We start from the raw sequence: 20,132 nt of genomic DNA, 5'->3' as shown, positions 1-20,132 counted from the left end.
TTTAGTGGTATGTATTTGGGTTCGAAAAAATAAACTTAGTAACTACTACCTAAACCAATCGATGGTGAACTTTTTTTAAAATTTCATAATTTGGCAACTTTTTGCAATAACCTTTCATTTACTTCAATAAAAAAGAAGTCCCTAGGGCAGAAGTACAAAAAATATGGAAAAAATGTCAAAATTTTGCGATTTTCTAACAAATTCCCATAGGGTCCAATAGGAAAGTTTGACATAATTTGAGATGGCCCCATTAGAAATCGGGGTGGTAAACATTCGATTTTTAATCCAAAGACAATAAATATAACACTAAAAATTAATTATCAAAAAAATTTCAAAAAATCCAAGGGCAGAAATAATTAGACTCGGACTCGTTAACTATCATACTGACTTTAAATAAAGCTTATTTTATCTTATTTTAACTATGAAAAATTGTAAAATTGCAGCATTTAGATAGCATTGCAACACTCTTAAAAAACTACTTTGCGTGTTGAAAATATTTATCAACTAAACTTAGAATTTTAACTTGGTTATGCCCTTGCACTAGTGACATTAATATGTAACATCAATACTACAAGTAATAAAATCATGTGACTGTCTCATCACGTGACAAGTCTTAATATAAAATAATCGTCCTCGACATGTAGTTATTAACCATATTTACAATTGTCCTATATACATGTAAAAATGTACTAAAAACACAAACCAGATTATGAATACAATTTTTATTACAAAATATTGTCGATATTCCCATTGCACACCTTTACTGTACTGCGTAAAGAGAGAGAGAGAGAGAGAGAGAGAGAGAGAGAGAGAGAGAGAGAGAGAGAGAGAGAGAGAGAGAGAGAGAGAGGACGTACAGACAGACAAATATAAATAAGAAGCCAAACAAATGAAGACATCTCATGTGATTTTCTTGTTACATTTTATATCTTACATGTATGACCTGTCTGTATCCTTGCTGTATGTTGTTTCATTTTTTTACAGCATGTTCTTTTTACAGCATGTTCATGAACTAAAATAAAAGATACCACAAGTGTGAAAAATCTATCAATATTTGTTTTTTTTTTGCATTAGGACATCGATGGTGTCCTAGCAACAAGATGATCAAATTTTCTGTCGTCGGTGTTCCTTACTTGTGTAGCGATATACCCTTATTGACTGCGTGTGATGTTAGTGTTGGATAAAATTTTAAGAATTTATATTTTTGAATTATTTTTGTTGAGGAATTTACGATTAAACGTACTGCTTGTTAACGAATTTCATTCAAGCTTTCTTGTTTTGTCACGTTTTTTTTTATCTTTAAACATAGATATCCAAATTAAATCACCGAGGAGATATTTTCAAAAAATTAATCGTTGCACCATTACATTAGATGTAGCAATATGAATAACTTCTCGTTGATGCTTTTAAATTATATATCAGACTGTGCATTAATATTTTCCTGGGCTTTAAAAAATCCAACATACATTTATTTGTTTATCTAAAAACCTGAGACGGCTGTCAGATATATAGCTTTACAAACCTGACCTAATTCAGATATTTAAAGTGCTATAAATAACTTAAAATTTACTTCCTGGATTAAAATTATCCCGAGTCAACAAAATGTACAGAGAAATTGGAATGCTTAATTCTATTGGTGGAATACTATTAACCGTAAAAATTATATCTGCTTATGGTAAGAATTTGTGTATGATATACTCTCTATATTTCTTTCTTCCCTTCCCCCCCCCCTCTCTCTCTCTTCCTCTCGACAGCATTAAATAAAAACCTTATTTTTAGTGCAATTCTTGATGTAGAATTACGACATCTTTCTACCTTAAAAACCTTATTTAGATGCATTAAAACAATCATATAACTAGACTCTAGTGTCTATCCTTTGTTTCAGTACATTGAGATATGTCGTTTATTTAGCATTGTATTAATTGTTTTCCTCAACCTATCTTAAACCAACCATCACATCGACCTTTCATACCAAGTATTTTTTGTTAAAGTAGATCTAACTATTTCAGTTTTTTTTAAAGATACGAAGTAAAAATTGCTACCTTCCCTCCCTCACTTAAAAATCTCGAAGAAAAGGACTGTCAATGTGGTGCGGTTTCGAAGTTATGATTTTCTCAAAAATTGCTTTTATTATAAATTTTTTTGTAAAAAAAACCTAAAAATTACTTGTACGTACATGTATATACCGTACACATCGTAATGAAAATGTCTTTAATTGAACACTATCCGTGGATAATGAGGTTCAATCGGTAACCCTTGAGTGATTCCTGTGTTCATCAAAATATATATGTAGTACTACCCAAAGTAACCTGTTTGTTTTAAACGCTTTACCAGCATCAAATAAAGAGATGACATTCTTTTTTGTCAGGGAAGTCACAATTGTAAGTAAAGCATATCTTTTTTTTAAGTTTTGGTGTGTGATTTTTTTTTAAATTTAAATTCTAATCTGAGTGACCAGGCTTTGGACAGATTCTGATAAGGACGTTTACATTTACTGATTCAGTGCATATCAGATGTAAAATTGTTCTTAATGTAATAAATATTGATGTACTTTTATTTATCAATGTTAAACATGTACTTTTCAGGCATAACAATACGTTTTTCGTCACGAGTCACCTTTATCTTGACATCTTTTTCATATTGTGACGTAACAATGATTGAGGAAATCATTACTTTTCATATGCTTTTATTATATGCACGACTACAGGCATGTCAAGTCCCAATCTGATCTATTCATGATTTCAAAAGCATAGAAATACATGTAGAATGCGAACGTTTTGATCACATCTCGTAACAAAGAAATTATTCTTAACATTTACTACGGTAAAATTCTGTTAAGAATTTTTTTTTCTTAATAACATGAAAGCACTTATGTAGAATTCATAATGATATTGAGTACTAGTATTCATTTTTTTATTTCAGTATTTAAACAAATGGCCATTTTACTGTTCTTAAATATTCTTGACACTGGACCTAAAACCTTAAACCTTTGTGACACACCATCCAATTTAACATCCTCACAATAAATCGGCTTAATAACAGAAATGAAACATACATATAAGCACAAAATCAGTTTAACGAGGTTGGCTCCTGATATTGAAAGTCGAAGTTAAACTTTTTTGTCAATTATATTTTTTCAGTTTCTACACACATAGCTTAATCAAAAAGAAATGAAAAATGGTAGTCAGTATGTTTTATTTAGCGCTACAGTGCATTTTTACATAATCTTCTTGTACTTAAATTTGTATCGTAATAAAAAATTACATTGACGTTTTTCCATCTTACGCCACAAATTATAAAATTTCTGGATTATTCCTACTTGAATGGGATTTAATTCCGTTTATTTTTATTTTTTTTACATAGTAAAATTTGCATTGAAAACTCAAGATTTAATGTTAGAACTTAAAAATGATGAAGGTTTACAGAAATAAAATGTGTTCAGACCAAGATCAGTATCACAACCTCCTGAATTAATTTTTGATTGAATGATACATTGATGACGGTTAATGACATAAATGAAAGACTACTTGTTGTCACTTTCATTAGAATTACTGGTAGCTTAAATCCGCCAACATGAAACGCCAACCTACTCACATATTCACCATCTATTTCATGACTGTTTAAGAAAATTAAGTAGACTTATAATTTAATCTACGATTCTTAATATACAAGAGAAAAATGGACTCCCGTTTCGGAGTTCATTTGCAAATTTCATTAATTTATATGTATAGATGTGCTACAAGTATGTTGCGAAATAAACAGCTTTCTAGGTCACCTGAGTAAACTCAGGTGACCTATTTCTGTCCGTTTTCGTCCGTCGTCGTGCGTCGTCCGTCGTGTGTTCGCATTTGAACATTTTCAGCTTCTTCTCTGCAACCGCTGAACCAATTTCAACCAAATTTTTCCACAAAACATCTATGGGTGAAGGGGAACAAAAATTGTGAATTTCATGATCTCTGCCCCCCTGGGGCCTGAGGGGTGGGGCCAAAACCATTAAAGTTAATGCAATCTTTAAAAATCTTCTTCTTTACTCCTGGACATCAAGCAGTCAAACTGTTTGCATGATTGTAATCAGCATTGAGTTCTCTACTAAAATTGTGAAATTCATGGCCCTGGGGTCAGGGGTTCTAGTGCTAGGGCGGGGTTAAATAAGTATATAGTGAAAATGCATTATTTCTTAGAAAATCTTCTTCTCTGCTCCTGGGTATTAAATAAACCAACTAAGTACATAGTTATGATGAGCAAGAGTGCCTCTACCAAAATTGTAAATTTTATGGCCCTAGGGTCAGGGGTTCTGGTGTTAGGGTGGGGAGCTATTGATTATATATAGTGAAAATACATGAATTCTTTGAAGATCTTCTTCCCTGCCCCTTTGTATTAAATAAACTAGCTAAGTGCATAGTTATGATGAGCAAGAGTGTTTTACCCAAATTGTGAATTTTATAGCCGCAGGGTCAAGGGTTCTGGTGTTAGGGGGGAGGAGGGGGGGGCTCTATTGATTATATAGTGAAAATACATGAATTCTTTGAAAAACTTCTTCTCTGCTCCTAGGTATCACATAAACTAACTAAGTGCATAGTTATGATGAGCAAGAGTGCCTCAACCAAAATGGTGAATTTTATGGCCCCATGGTCAAGGGTTCTTGTGTTGGGGGGGGGATTGATTATATAGTGAAAACACACGAATTCTTTGAAAATCTTCTCTGCTCCTAGGTATTAAATAAATTAACTAAGTACGTAGTTATGATGCGCAAGAATGGTTCTTCTAAAATTATGAACTTTATTGCCCCAGGGTGAGGGGCTCTGGTGTTAGGGCGGGGCTCTTTTGATTATATAGTGAAAATACATTAAATCTTTGAAAATTTTCTTCTCTGTCTCTGGGTATGAGGCAGATGAACTACCTAAATAGTTATGATGAGCAAGGGCCCTAATCTTGCAGAATTGTGAATTCAAGGCCCCAGGGTCAAGGGGGGGGGGGGTCTACTTATATACTGAAAATGAATTAATTGTTTGAAATCTGCTCCTTTATATTTATAAGACATTTATTTATTTTTTGATAGGCAATTTTAAGGGTGCCTTTTTAAAATTTGTGCAATGTGTGAACCTTGGGTCAGGGATTTATGTCACAGTGTTAGGGGCAAAACTGATTATTGCTGAATATTACTGATTAGTTGAAATGCAATATTGTTCCCCTACCCTGTGTATAGGTATTCAGTAACCAACCTAAGCAACTGTTAAGTGTATTGTCATGATGATCAAAGGTGCCTCTTTCAAAATTGTGAATGCCATGTAACATCTGACTTAAAACATGAATCAAATTCAATAACTGGAAAGTTGTTGCATAATGCTCAGGTGACCTATAAGGCCCTTTGGCCTCTTGTTTAAATATCTTATTCACATTTACAAATTCGTCAGATTCTCATAGATTTTTAAAGAAAATTACTCAGGATTAAAGAAATTAAGAGCTATTCTCTGTAATGACTTGAGCTTTTAAATTGGAGCTGTGGCACGCATAGTCTCAGAATTTCTCTTAACTCTCTATGATAAAAGTCTTTGATACCATTCGTGAATACTGGGTGTTTTTCAGCATATTTCAGCATTTTAAATGTATTCCAAATGTATCCTTGGTTACCACTTACTTTGAGATATATTCTAAACAGTTTCATTACAGTATAAGTGACATCAAGCTAGGTGTCATGTTTTTGTGAGAATGACTTGTTTGCTTTTTTTAGTTTTTATTAGGCCACAGTCAAGATTTAAAGTGGCTGAAAATCTAGATTTTTCAAATTTTTCCGGCTGTTGCCATAGCAACCGAGACACATAACAACGAAATTTTGTTTGATATTTGTTTCTGGTGTCAAGTACTAAGCATGAGTGAAGTTTCATTAAAATCGGTGACCATGCGTGACAACGAAGTTTAAGTGGTTTCAGAGAATGGCTATTAAAATGAAGAAGTCCTCGACGATCAATATATATTAAAAAATGTTTTTATCCTACTAAGCAGAATTAAACTCCTATATGATTGAATGACATTCATTGAATGCTTTTTCAACTTTATTTACAATACAATTATTGGCCAGAATCTTGATACTCATTCTTCCATAATGATTACATAAATATGATAATGGAGATGAATGCATTACAGAAAGATCGTTCAATAGATAAAATCAAGATTCAACGCGATTGCATAATTTTACTTCCACTCACAGAAAACATTGCTTTAAACAAGCCTGCCTGGCAGCAGTATCCGTATCAAAGACAGCAATGGGGGGCGGATAAAGCTGTGGATGGACGATATTCAGACAGGTCAGCTGCTGGAGGACAATGTACCATATCAGCCAATTTTGCACAAAATGCCACCTGGAGGGTGGATCTTGAAGAAGTGCTCAGTATATATCATATAACTATTTACTATAGGACGGATAATGCTGTGTGGGGTACAGTAAAAACAGCTTCTGTATATTGATTTTGTTTTGTTATTTTCAATGGAAAATTCGATAAATGGTATGACATTGTGTTAAAATGAATTTTCATGTAAAAATCTGGTTTCTTGTACATGTAACTAAAATTGGTTTGTAGTAATATTTGTATCCAGTTCACTCATCTATCCTGCATTATCTATCCTTATATTATGAACAAAATTCTTTCCTTCTAATTCTGTCGTGATTGAAGTTTATTTTTCGCAATCATACCGAAAAAATGCAACTGTGAGGTCGATTTGGTACTATATTTTATAATGAAAGACTTTGAAAAATAGTGTTATTTTTTTATTTGTAATTAAATCCTCTATAAAAATTATACATATATATTAAGAATGGCTGGTCTTAGTGTATTTACGGTTTTTAAGTCTAAATACGAATTCTAAATTGTTTTCATATCAAAAAGAAAGAATAAACATTATTTTCATTTATTTTTAGATTAATAGTATTTTTCTCCAAAAGGATAAAAACATTTATATCCTATGTGTAGCCTGTAACAGGAGCTTTAATTGGTTACAGAGTCGGTTTTCAATTTCCTTGCACTCGACTTGAGCTGGTGGTAAATTAAACGTGACGTCACAATGCATAGTGTAGAACGCATTAAATCTTATTGGTTTAGTCACAGTTGATGCTACTTATGTTTACCAAAAAATATTTTGAGAACAAAGGAAATAAATGCTTTATCATGGCTCAATCAAGTTGTACATGGATTTACCCCGGATATTTTGCCATACACCTTGAGGACTTTGGCAATATAACATGCCGTTGAAAAATTTACTATACTAACAATACATAATACATTATATTACAATGAGTTTGATATAACTGCACTCATTAACGCATTTTGATGCTCTTTTAGATGAAAACAATGGATACACAGGGCGATTCCTTGGTTTCTCGGTATACATTTCGAACACAACCGACAAAAATGATGGAATTCTATGTTTTAAAGACACAATGTATACCAGAGCCACAATACCGGATAATGTTACCATAGAATGTGTAAAACATGGACGGTTTGTATTTTTTTACAACGAAAGAGACAGAGAAGTTACTTATCCATCTGGATATTCCATGACCGCGTACAACGAGCTATGTGAAGTTCAAGTATATGGTAAGAAAAATCCAGATAATCACGAAACAATGGTATATTTGGTATTAAGAATTCAAAGCAAACTGGTATTTTTTTCCAAAAGAAAATCAAGTTAAATTGGAATTAAAAAGCATGTACAAAGAGAGAAATAATCTTGAGAAAATCATTCAAATCTTACTTATATTTTTTTAAAATGAAACATTATCAAAAAATTTTATGGTCTAAAAGTTTAAAATTTCTTGAGGCGTCGCCCGGAAATGAACACACACAGAGTGTTTTTATTAACGATTTTGACCTACGACATCAAAATGAAAAGCGGTCTTCCTGAGGAGAACGGGAGTTCTGGTATAACATTTCATTGCAAGGGATTCAATGATATAGCACGGAAAAAAAGGTTTCATCCGACAAATTCTAAATACATTGTAATTACCTCTGATGGTTTTTTCTTTAGATATTTAAAGAAATACACAAACAGAACTAGGTAAGGACAGGTAGAAAGATAGATGGACGGACAGAAAAGCCCAAATTTACAGGCACACATATTCAGTGGGAGACAGAAATGGATGTTTATAAAATGAATATTTTAAATGTTGCAGTTCGGGAATTCAATCTACATCAAAATAAAGCGATATTGAAGAAAAAAGTCCGATATTATACTCATGATGTTATTGAAATTTTACTCACAATAGTATTTTCAGAACAATCAACGGCACCAATAGAATATTTATAAATTCAAAGATAGTCTGAAATATTTATGTAAAAGTGCATATTACATGTATATATATATTTTGTTTTAATTAATCATTGTTAAACCTTTGTCATGATTAATAAATATTGATTGATATAAGGATGACTGTTGTTACCAAAAAATCTACATAAGAAATCAGAAAAAAAAATGTTTTAATTTTATAAAGTTAAAGCGTGTTTCGGAAATATCACAAGGGTCAAAATGGTCAAATCTCCTTAACACATGATATTTTTAGGATGTTCTACACCAGGATTTTATGGAAACACATGTCTTTTGCCTTGTCCACAGAATTGTCAAGAGGGTTACTGTAACATTGTAGATGGATCCTGCCTTGGATGTATTCCAGGTTTCCAAGGTTCACGGTGTGACAAAAGTGCGTATACATCTATTCAGAGAGAGAGAGAGAGAGAGAGAGAGAGAGAGAGAGAGAGAGAGAGAGAGAGAGAGAGAGAGACAACATTCAGCTTCATGAATAGAAATAGTACAAACAAAATGGATGTTTGAATTATTTTAGACTTGTTTTGTATGAATAATGCAAATTACAAATTTCGAACAAGCTGCGTCAACTTTTACAAGATGACATCACTTTGTCAAGTGCATTGCGATCATTTAATTGTTGTATTTTGTTGTATTGCATTAATAAAGGACAAGACTGCATAAAAAATGCAGTTTTGATATAGTGTTAAGCTATCCAGCAGATAAAAGTAGGGAATTAATTCTTGTATTGTATGTTGAAGACCTAAAATCGTTGTTTGACGTCATAGTAATCATTCCTGTATAAATAAGGCCCTTTACTCTTCCTGTAATATTAAATATGCTGCAAAGACGTCCATAATAGTAGTAGATTAAGCTGCATTTTCAAATTCAAAAAAAAGATTAGTTGTTGTAGTTTCCGATTTTTGCATTGCATTTGTATTCCTCCAATCTTTTTTTTTTTAAAAAGTTACGTGCCTTAATTTTCTTAATATTGATTATATTGATATGAATATTTTAACTTCAAACTAGAATAATTTGAAATATTTTTTGTCAATTTCCAGGTTGTGATAATAATAAATATGGCCCTGAGTGTAGCTTCACATGTGGTAACTGTAGTGCCGGGGAACAATGTAGTCACGTCAACGGAAGTTGCCCAAAGGGATGTGACGTCGGAGTTCAAGGATATACATGCGACCAAGGTGAGCCATAATATAATTTTTAATAAAATCCTGGAAATGTTTACCCTTTATTTTCCGAGAAGGCTCGAAAGAAAACAATTTAAAGCATGGCCTCAGCAGCATTGTTAAGGCGTACTTTGATGTTAGCAGTATAAGCGTGCTAACACGGGGACTTTTTAAATCCGGATTAATGAAGCTGCTTTATTATCACATAAAATAAAAACCTCTGGAAATATCAAAGGATAACCGAATCTGTACCCACTCTGTACAGAATTTAGTTTGGCCCAAAGGATGGACAGTCACGTGATAAATAATCACTAGAATATGTACTGAATAAAGTTGATAAAAGTACAGACTCTATATACAAATTGCAAGAGCATACCCTATTTCACTAAAATGGCATATTATTATTTATTGTTTTTGCATACTTTGTACTTTCTGGGAAGTACTGACGCTTTGAATAAAATTCCCAATGTTCAGTAACAACTTCTTGTGTGTCTTACATATCAATAATCACATGTCTTTTTGGTAGACACGGGAAGAATTGTCTTGAATACTGTCAGCAGAATTGTAAAGGTTGTAAGAGATTCACTGGTGTCTGCAAGTTTGGGTGTAACCCTGGATGGAAGGGGACCTTTTGTGAAAGTGGTATGTATATATATATACGAGGGGTGTCAAAAACAGTCATAATCAATGTTTATAACTTTTAAAACATGCAACCAATACAAACCAAATTTTTCATAAACATAATATATTCAATGTTCAAACGCGTAACCGGTGCACGGATATATACAAGATTATTTTGAATATGATTGGTATTCACTAGAGACGTGAAAAATGTACAGAAGTGACATTACACACTGGATTTTAATAGGGAAGTTATTTTTAAATGACATGAGATTCAATGAGAGTTTTTTGCTCTGTTCCAAAATTAGTTACAACATATAAGAAGTAGAGTTGTGTTCGTTAAGGTAATCAGACAACAGGTAACAATGTGAACCACAAACGACGTCAAACAATGTGCATTCTATGCTACCTACAATTTATGGCGATCTTTAGACTTAATTTCGACTAATATTTAAATCTGCTTAAAAACAACAAAAACCTGACAGTAGTGAATTTAAAAAAGTCCGGTAGTCAAGAGTGGTCTTTCACTTAAAAAAAATATTGAATGTTAACAGACGTGTGTGAAGCAGAAAAAGGGATCATGACGCTTAATGAGACGCAAATTACACTTGCTTCCGTGCGCTGATGTACACTTACATGCTTTCTTTATTTTTTTTTATATCTTCCTTATTAAATGTGATATCATTATGAAATTTGAAATGCATGATCATATAATGTTACTTCTTGTTTTGAGAAGAAAAGAAATTCAATTCAACAAAGAGAAAATAAATTGTTTTCCCTGTCTACGACTTTTTGGGACAACCCTCATATATTTTAAGTCCGTTACCTTTCTTTCATTTTTATTCCCCTTTTATCATATGCTAAAATGGCATAACAACTTAAATCAAAACAAACTTTGATTTAAATATTGGAATAATATGTTAGAAAATATTCCCTGTAAAATAAACGCAAAGCTTTAATTCCATTATCTTAAACTACATTTATTGTATACTTTAAAAATTGAAATTATATACATAAAAGAGGGGTTATCGCACAGTTCGCAAATTATTTATATAGAAACAAATTCACAGTTTTGATCGGAATGATATTCGGCAGACATAAACCCACGACACATACAAGACATAGAACTTGAGGTTTTGTAATCACACTCATTCTGAAAAAAAGTATATATTATGTATCCACCAATCCTATAGCTCGAATTTGTACACAACATAGAGATGAACTTGTTCTAAATAATAACTTGGAAAGAAATATTAAGCTCGTAAGAATAATTAATAATTCTAACTGAACCCTAGAGAGCATGTCAAATGCCTCCTAGATCACATTATTTGCGCAAAGACAGAACGGTGGCAGAAGCACAGGGGAGAAATACAGTGCGAAATAATTAACACTGAAATATAATCTTATTTCTTTTATTCAGTTCACAAACTGTTTGATCGCCCTTCTTAAATTGCAATCAGGAATAACTTCGTTACAGCAGTTATTTTATGCATATGCCTGGAATACACTATTTTAATTTCCTAATAGATTCTTTTTAAAGGTATAAGGTAAGCAATTAAAAATTTCCTTTAGAATGTGATGGTTGGCGTTATGGTGCTGATTGCAATATCTCTTGTGGTTCGTGTCTTAATTTCGGCCAATGTCACCACATTAATGGAACATGTTTGAATGGATGTGACAGAGGATTTCAGGGAGAACAATGCTCTAAAGGTAAATAAAATGATTCCAACTTCCAATATGTACATCTCCGCGAACTTTCTGTTTTAATTCATATGGCTTTTTGCACATATTAAGGTCACATTGCTATCAAGCAAATTTATATAACGAAGCAACAAAATGTATTTTTTTCCCTAAAGTTTAAAACATAATTCACACATAATAATTGATAAGATTATGATTTGCTCTGGTTTGGAGGATTATTCAATATGGCTTCTGATATTCTTGTCATATGCGGGCGTCCTTGTATCCGTTCTTTTAAAAATATTTATTTATCTTCCCTAAATACACAAAAAAATGTAGTCGATGTATCTAATGGATATTCTATACATTAACATGACTCCAACACGCAAAGTAATAACGGTCTTTCCTATCTGTTCAACTGCTTATACTCGGGTTATGTCTTATACTGAAGTTCAGTTTTATTGTAAGAAGAGTGCGACTTTAATTTGTACGAAAAACCACGTGAGCCTAAAAAGTGTGCGGAGCTGTTTAAATTGAAAAAAAAATATATTCCTTTCTTATTTTTAAAGCAAATGAGACTGGATTTTACATATAGGGGCGTTCAATGAATAAATAATGTTAAAACTGATTACAAGGAAAAAGCTCACATAAAACAGGAAAAATATTGTAAGTTCTTTCATGGTTCCAAAATACTTTACTTTGACAAACAAAAATAAATGAAACATACATCTAAGCTCTAAATGTATTTTATATTATTTTTATTCTTGGTGGTGGTTGTGGCGGGGGTGTTGTCATTTACATGAATTCATAAATGATAGAACACAGACCACATCTTGAAACATATTCTTTTTTTCAAATAAGGGTAAAGAGTCACAGGGAGACATATCAAGTAAAAAGGGAGGATGGGCGTAAATCTATTATGGATGTTCTGTGATTTATGTGATGGGGCATTGTGGAAATCGAATATTGCGAATTCCAGACTAACTGTGATCTTTTTTTTTGTTTTCCGTTTTTATGTTCATTTAACACACAACCAAATATGAGATTGGCGTCTGAGAAATTCATTCTAGCTGAGTTTAAACTTGCTAAACAGAGAGTCTAATTTACATTCATTTATGATATCGTTCATCGATGACAGTCCACTATATAAGTATTCTGCTCCGCTTTTGCCATTAAAACAATAACAATGCAAAAATATAACACGTAGCTGGATATTTTAAAACAAAACATTTGTCGCATCGAAAGCATGTCCTCCGTAACACTTATATCAATGAAGTACATAACGGTAAACATGGCTTAGAGAAATATCTCGGGCTACATGTTTAAAATTCAAAACATCTCATAGTTACAGAAGGTGTTGGGCAGAATAGATATTTTCAACCAAATTATTTACAATGCAGACAAATAACGCACTGAACCCTTGGCTGTTGTTGTACTGGTAACGTTAAACTGAAGGAATTTTTCGCTAGTAATAGCAGACAAATGCATATGATGACGTAATGATAGATTTTTATGGCTTCACACACTTATTTATCTTTATTCAATCGTTAATAATAGGTTATGTTTTATAATTGGAATGACATTTCTTTTAAAAGTATAAATTTTAAGAAAAATGATTTCAAGACTTCTTCAATATACCAACGTATTTCCGAAAAGCATCCATGAAAAATTAACTCTATGCCCTTATACTATATCAATTAATTAAAACCTTCACATTACATGAAGCCCCTTATATACGTCATACAAATATAAGGCAGTATCAATTAAATAGAAAATATACGGAAATATATCTATATTATCGTAAATAGGACATTTAATCCAAATCAATTGCCTTTGAAATATCTCTAAATAGTATTTCATTCAAATAAAGAATACATTTTTCGTTAAGAAAATATTGCTTGATTTAACTCTCATTGCATATACATTCTGCGTCATGTTTCACAAAATGATGTTACATCGATAAGGGAATTGCGACTAGATGCATATTTATAACTACATGTAGCAATGTGGGATGTAACTAACGACAAAGCAGCATGCTGTAGACCATTTGATGTAGTTTGATGATTTCCTAAAGGTTAAAATAGAAAAAAATACCTTATTATTTTCTGGCATTTTGGTAGAATTGTTGATTTTATATGATGTTGTAGTTCACGTTTCCTGTACTAATTAGACTCCACCCCTTTCTGTGGCATAAACCTTGCTACCTTCTCCTTATCAAGGATTGTTCGATGCCGTCATGTCAAAAAATCATCAATAGATTATAACCATATAATTTGTGAAAAATCTAAGGATTAATTGATTCCTGTATTTTATGTAATCTGATTGGTGAAAAAAATTTTCAAACGCACATGATTAACAGCTTATTCTTTTTGAGTGAAAGCTTTACAGAGTGATTTTAGAATTTTCAATCAACCAAATTTTCTCTCCATTCATAGAAACAAATAAGAAAGATATATATTATTAATTTTTTTCTCGATATATTTTTTATCTTTTATACAGCCAAGTTCAGAAAGATTATCTGTGAAAAGTACCTTTTCAGAAGTAACAGTAAAGGTTAACGTTTATTCTGTGTATTATTTCCTCATAGAATGCCCTGAAGGACAATATGGCAACAACTGCAGAGAGGCATGTAACATCAACTGTGGGGTTCCTAATAGATGTAACAGAGTAACCGGGGAATGTCAAGGCGGATGTAAACCAGGGTGGAAAGATGTAAAATGTGATAAGCGTAAGCTTTGTTAAGGAACTCAATGTATAAATCAAATAGCACACAATTTTGAAAAATACTATAAAAGTAAACTACAGTTAACCATAGTTTACAATATTGAATTAAAGTTCCAAAGTTGTCACAATAGTAAATCAAAGTTCCAAGCTTTAAATTATAGTATATCAAGATTTTGAAGTTCTTTCATAAGTTTAACAATTTATGTATATTTATCAATCTATTTTTTTTGTCACCTGAATATTTTAAAAGGGTCTATCTGGAGTTGGTTGGATTTAGATTTTGGTGTACATTTAAATTAAAATATATGAAGTAACTCTGAATTACGCAAATCTATTTAGTAGTATTTCTTTTTCCTCATACATACACTGTAAGACACGTTATATCTATATATCATTAAAACCGAATAGTTTTATTTAAATATGTCTTATTCATCGACGCGAAAGACAACCTTAATATTAAATTGAATTCAATTATATAATTCTTTTAGGGAGAAGTTGTGTTTAAAAGGTTTTTGACGCTTTCATGAATCTTCACCTTGAAAATCAGATAAAATTTACAGAATGGAAATCTAAGATAAAAAAAATATCACGTGTTTTATAGCACTTAATCAAAATTCCAAACTTTTCATCATATTAACTCAAAGTTTCAAAAGTTTTCCCCATACTAAATCAATGGTCTAATATTTTAACTATAGTCAATCAAAGTTCTTAATTTTTTACTTTAGGAAATCAAAGTTCAAAAGTTTTCAATATATTTAATAAAAGTTCCAATGCTTTAACTGTAGTTAATCAAATTTACAAAGTTTTTTTTTTTTTTGGTTCTTGTTATATTATAGTTTAGTGTAGTTAACTTGAGTAGTTTACTGTAGTATTTTTGTAAGGGATCTTTCGAGGAAAGATGATACTCGGGCAAGCAAACTTGGATCATCATATACAATGTATAAACACAATCATGAACCAACAAAAATAAAGCACACAGTCTCCTTTTAATAGTATAAAAGTCATTTGTGTTTGAAAAGGGATTATCGGACTTGGACATCGACAAGACAATTCTTATGGATAAAGAGAACATAGCATTTTTCATACCCTACATATTAAATTTATTCTTTTTATAAATTTAATACTTTTAGTTCAATTACTGTAAAGGTCTCTTTCAGTGCTTTTTTCTGTTTGTTTGTTAGAAAAACATGAATCATTTGAGAAAGAAATCAGTGCTTCGAAACAAATATGCAATCGATAACTTATTTACAGAATGTGACGGTGGTACGTTTGGACTAAACTGTGCTCAGTCATGCGGGGTTTGTTTTAATGAAGAACAATGTCATCACATAAACGGAACATGCTTGAATGGCTGCGATAAAGGTTATCAAGGGATCGACTGTACATTAGGTAATAGATTGAAGGATTTACAAAATATTATCTGCAAGAAATATTCCTTATATATGATATATTACAAAAAATTAAAATCTTCGTCCCAAAATAGTTTACAGTCTCACTCAATAAAAGGGTGTTTTTGTCGTGCAATTGTTTTAAGGTTCGCTGTAGAATAGCAATATTAAGAGCTGATCATTTAGAGTGGCAATGCTAGCAGCTGGTCCTTTGCAACGAATCCTCTGTGCAACGTGAAAAACAGTCATTTCCATTGGACTCACGTTTTGTGTCATAGTAGGTTCTTGCACAAAAAGGATTCATCAATTTTCAAAAGTCGAGTGTAGTTCCGAATTTGCAATCCGGTGTTTCACAATGAATGAAAAATTCCAAAAAAGCTTGAAACATGTAATCAAACACACATTCAAATACACTGTATTCAATGAAATACCAATACCCACTAAAAGAGTGTTTGATTTTAAATTGTAGATAAGGTACTTTATGTTAAAGAATGTAATAAATGAATTATAATGTAATGGCAATCAAAAATTGCAAACAATGCAAAGAAACGTAATCAATCCAAAATCTGATATTCTAACTCTACCCCCCCCCCCCAAAAAAAAGAGAAGATAATTACTTATTAACAACGAAAAGATTGAAAAACAGATTGAAGATCTTTTTAAAGATATATAAACTATGCATATGAAATTTTCTTCACAGCATGTTCTGACGGGCTTTATGGATACAACTGCCAGGAGACCTGCAATATCAACTGTAGAGTTCGAACGACATGCGACGCCATTTCAGGACAATGTAGCGGTAATAATTCCTCCTTATTATTAACATTGTTTATATTCAATCCTTCAATTTTATCTCAACTAGATTTGAGCATTCTTAGAATGATTCTTAAAAGACACTCAAAATATGTTTTCTATACATGTTTGTCTAAATTCCATCCCCCCAAAAACAAATCATTTTGTATAGAATATTCAGAATACAAGGTATGATCTATTGAGAAAAAAGACTCTCTATGAATCTCTATGGGGTCAAATAGGGTACACAGCTATGTTAAGCTATTCAAATGCTTAAAATGCATACAAAATTTATATTTTTTGTGCTAGGTTTCAATGTCAATATGTTATACATGAATTCTCAGTCAACTTGTAGTAAGGATCCAATCAAGTATAACAATAAAGCATTATTGTGATGCCACATGACTTTGTTTGACAACGTGACGAACGCCTATGAAAACTTACACATTGAACAGAAATTGCATAGTAAAAAAAAATTACCATGAAAAGTTTGTTACATTTTCCAATGCATTGTAGTCTCTTGTACATTGTATATACATAAAGTGATGGAGGCAAATATGAACGATACTTCTTGAGAGAATATTTAACGAGAATTTCCAGTTACCCACAAAAGAAAAGAAGTATCATTTTTTGCTCTTTATCGTATCGTTATATAAAATAGGATAGAATTCAAACAATCGCCTAGAAAAAATCAGTTAAAAGTCAGTTTCACACAAAACATATTTTATTCATTTCTTCTAATCATTTGTACCAAACCAATTTTAAGCTCATCTTAGTGAAAGGTTCTTAAGGGAATATTTCTGATCAAAATTTGTCCGTTGTCTGTCGTTGTAGACATCGTTGGCGTCGATGTTGTTATCGTCGTCCTAAGTGGTATGGTACAAATATTAAAGCTTTTTATTTTAATTTATTTAGGTTTTGTTTTTTGTGTATTTTGTATGCCTTTGTTGAGTGGTGGAAACATTTTTAAAATACCCGAAAGGATCATCTATCATAAAATGGCTGTAAATCAGGAAAGCTTTTCTTTTACTTTGTATTATCACTACTTTTCTAGATTATTAGTGGGAAGCTATGTACATTTTTTATTATATTTAAAACGAAGATGGTCGCCCTGTCTATAATAAATTTTCTACATTTGAACAAACTTACAATAATTATTTACATATATAAACTGAAAAAAGCGATCCCGTTGAAAATGAAAATGAGAACCGATTCAATATTTCCAAGTAATATTCTCGATAAAATTTGTGATGACTTGTTGCGAGATATTTTTTTTTATATATTCAGTGATGGGACAACAATTAGGTTTGAGTACCAACAACAATCTCTATCCATCTCTTTACGGAGTTATATCAGCTCTCTGTTTAAGCATTGCTTTAAATGTCTTTTTTGCTATATGGTGAGTTTATTTTTAATATACCCTTCAATTCAAAGTTCATGAAAAATGTAATGTGTTTTTACATATTATACAAATGACAAACGCAGAGGTACAATTATACGATTTATTTGTGGAGGTTTTAATGTATTTTTTTTATTTTAGCTTTTTAAGAAATAGAGCTTGTAACAAATCAAAACCAGAAAGAAAAACCCCAAAAGAGTTGCCAACAGAACACACTGCACCTAACACAGAAATTTATGATAAAGTAGAAGACAACGCTGGGTACCAGGAACTGGGTCAAATAAGTCAACTTTCTCATTATGAAAAATTACATTAGAATTATTGTGGAAAACTCTTTTTACACGTAGTATTTAAACCTTTAACCAAATGGATTTTTTCAAAATCTTGTGTAAATTGATGACATGTTTCATGTATTTAGAGGGTTGTTTTCAATTCTTTTTATTTTCACAAACTTTCAATTGCAAACAATTTGTCCCGTTTTATATTCTCCAAAGTTTGTTAAGATATTACCGGTATTTTCTAATTTCGCCCATACATGAAAGGGGCGAAAGGGGCAAAAATGAAATAAGGACGAAAAATGGCCTAAATATGGTAATGATTTGTGAGTTAAACATGTTGAAATAACGAACAGTAGTCAGGGTCAAAAGTCCATAAGAATTAACATTTTCACAAATCTATATATATCTGTATCTTTCAAGAATATTTAAAATCCACGCTCGGTTATTAATAAGACACCAGATATATAATGTTCACTTACAGAACATTTGTCTGTAGATTCATTTTCTAAAATAACTTTTTAAAGAAACATAAGACTTAGTATACTGTGAAGATATCACGATTGAATTGTACTGTTAAGCAAAGAAAGACTGCACAATAGAAATGCCGGAGAATCTAGGTTGTATGTACCCTTTCGTCTTGTTCGTGTACATTTATGTCAAGATCACGTCACTTTTGTTTTTTAGCTCAAACTTGTAGACATTTAAAGGTGAGAAATATGTTTATACAATTTTTTTTAAAAGATGGCATCAAAAGTCTTGCTCTACATGTATTCAGGGTTATTTAAAACCATGGTATCTATGGTAACTTATTCAAATTTAATGCACATGTGTACATTTGGGAGGAATAAATGAATGTATCGTGTTGTTATAAGGACGTACTGAAATTATTTAAACTTTCATTTTTCTCCATAAAAATAGATTTTTGGGGGTTCTTAAACCTGTAATTTACCTCATACTTTTATGAATTGAAAAAACATAACTCGGGTCATGCATGAATTCTACTTTTATCAAATATTCCCCTTTGTACTTCATAGTTGCTCTTTAAGATAAAATGAAATTTAAATATTTCTTGATTAGAGCATTTTTTTTAAATAAAAAAAATATAATGTTTTATACTTTTCATTCAGTACTTACGTCTAGATATTTTCAACAATTAAATTTAACTGTTTTGTAGTATGTACATACATGTAACTCATACTTCTGTTTCATTTTGTGATAGTCAATTATTTTTTGTTTCTTTTATGTGTTTTAATTTTTCTAAGAAAATCATAAAGAGAGAGAGAGACAAAAAATTGAACAGAAAATTAGATATTTCAAAGTTGTTTGTTATAAATGAGAAATGTGACCAGAAAATGTACCACAGAACTCATGCACAAGTATTTTCATGCAAATCTATATCAGGTTTAGTCCTTTTGTTGCGAATAAGTCAAACGATATTCATACAAATATTATTTTAAATGCAAGCCACTTTTCATCTTTAAGCTCATTACATAACCGAGATTCTGAAATGTCCCTCCACCAATCATAAGATGTATGCATCCAGTTTTAAATATAAAGGGTTGGATGTGTGTGATCAGATGTTGATTCGTCTTTGTGCACCTTTGTATATCCATCTTCCTTTTACCTTTTTTGGGTAAAAATCTTTTATCAGCAAAATCCTTTTATACATTAAATGAAATTAAATTCATTTTTTTCTTTACAAAATCGTTGTTACAATGGGGTATTATATGCACCTTCATTATACTATTTGATCTGACACAATTTCGGGTTT

General features: G+C 31.4%; 1 protein-coding gene across 1 annotated transcript; it reads left to right on the top strand.

Annotated features, from left to right (window-relative positions):
• The first annotated feature begins 1,602 nt into the window (after positions 1-1,602).
• LOC134247320 (multiple epidermal growth factor-like domains protein 10) lies at positions 1,603-19,373 on the top strand. The gene is made up of 10 exons (XM_062729688.1): positions 1,603-1,675; positions 6,209-6,436; positions 7,338-7,592; positions 8,555-8,692; positions 11,673-11,810; positions 14,368-14,508; positions 15,756-15,893; positions 16,593-16,691; positions 17,972-18,083; positions 18,225-19,373. The coding sequence occupies exons 1-10, from the start codon at positions 1,603-1,605 to the stop codon at positions 18,397-18,399; spliced, it is 1,497 nt and encodes a 498-aa protein (XP_062585672.1). The 3' UTR covers positions 18,400-19,373.
• Positions 19,374-20,132: the final 759 nt, after the last annotated feature.

This window comes from Saccostrea cucullata, unplaced genomic scaffold, assembly GCF_032062105.1.
Source record: "Saccostrea cucullata isolate Sc308-1 unplaced genomic scaffold, CSIRO_AGI_Scuc_v1 ctg2049, whole genome shotgun sequence".
Classification (NCBI taxonomy): Eukaryota; Metazoa; Mollusca; class Bivalvia; order Ostreida; family Ostreidae; genus Saccostrea; species Saccostrea cuccullata.
The sequence above is the reverse complement of the archived record's forward strand: the minus strand, read 5'-3'. Positions and strand labels throughout refer to the sequence as shown.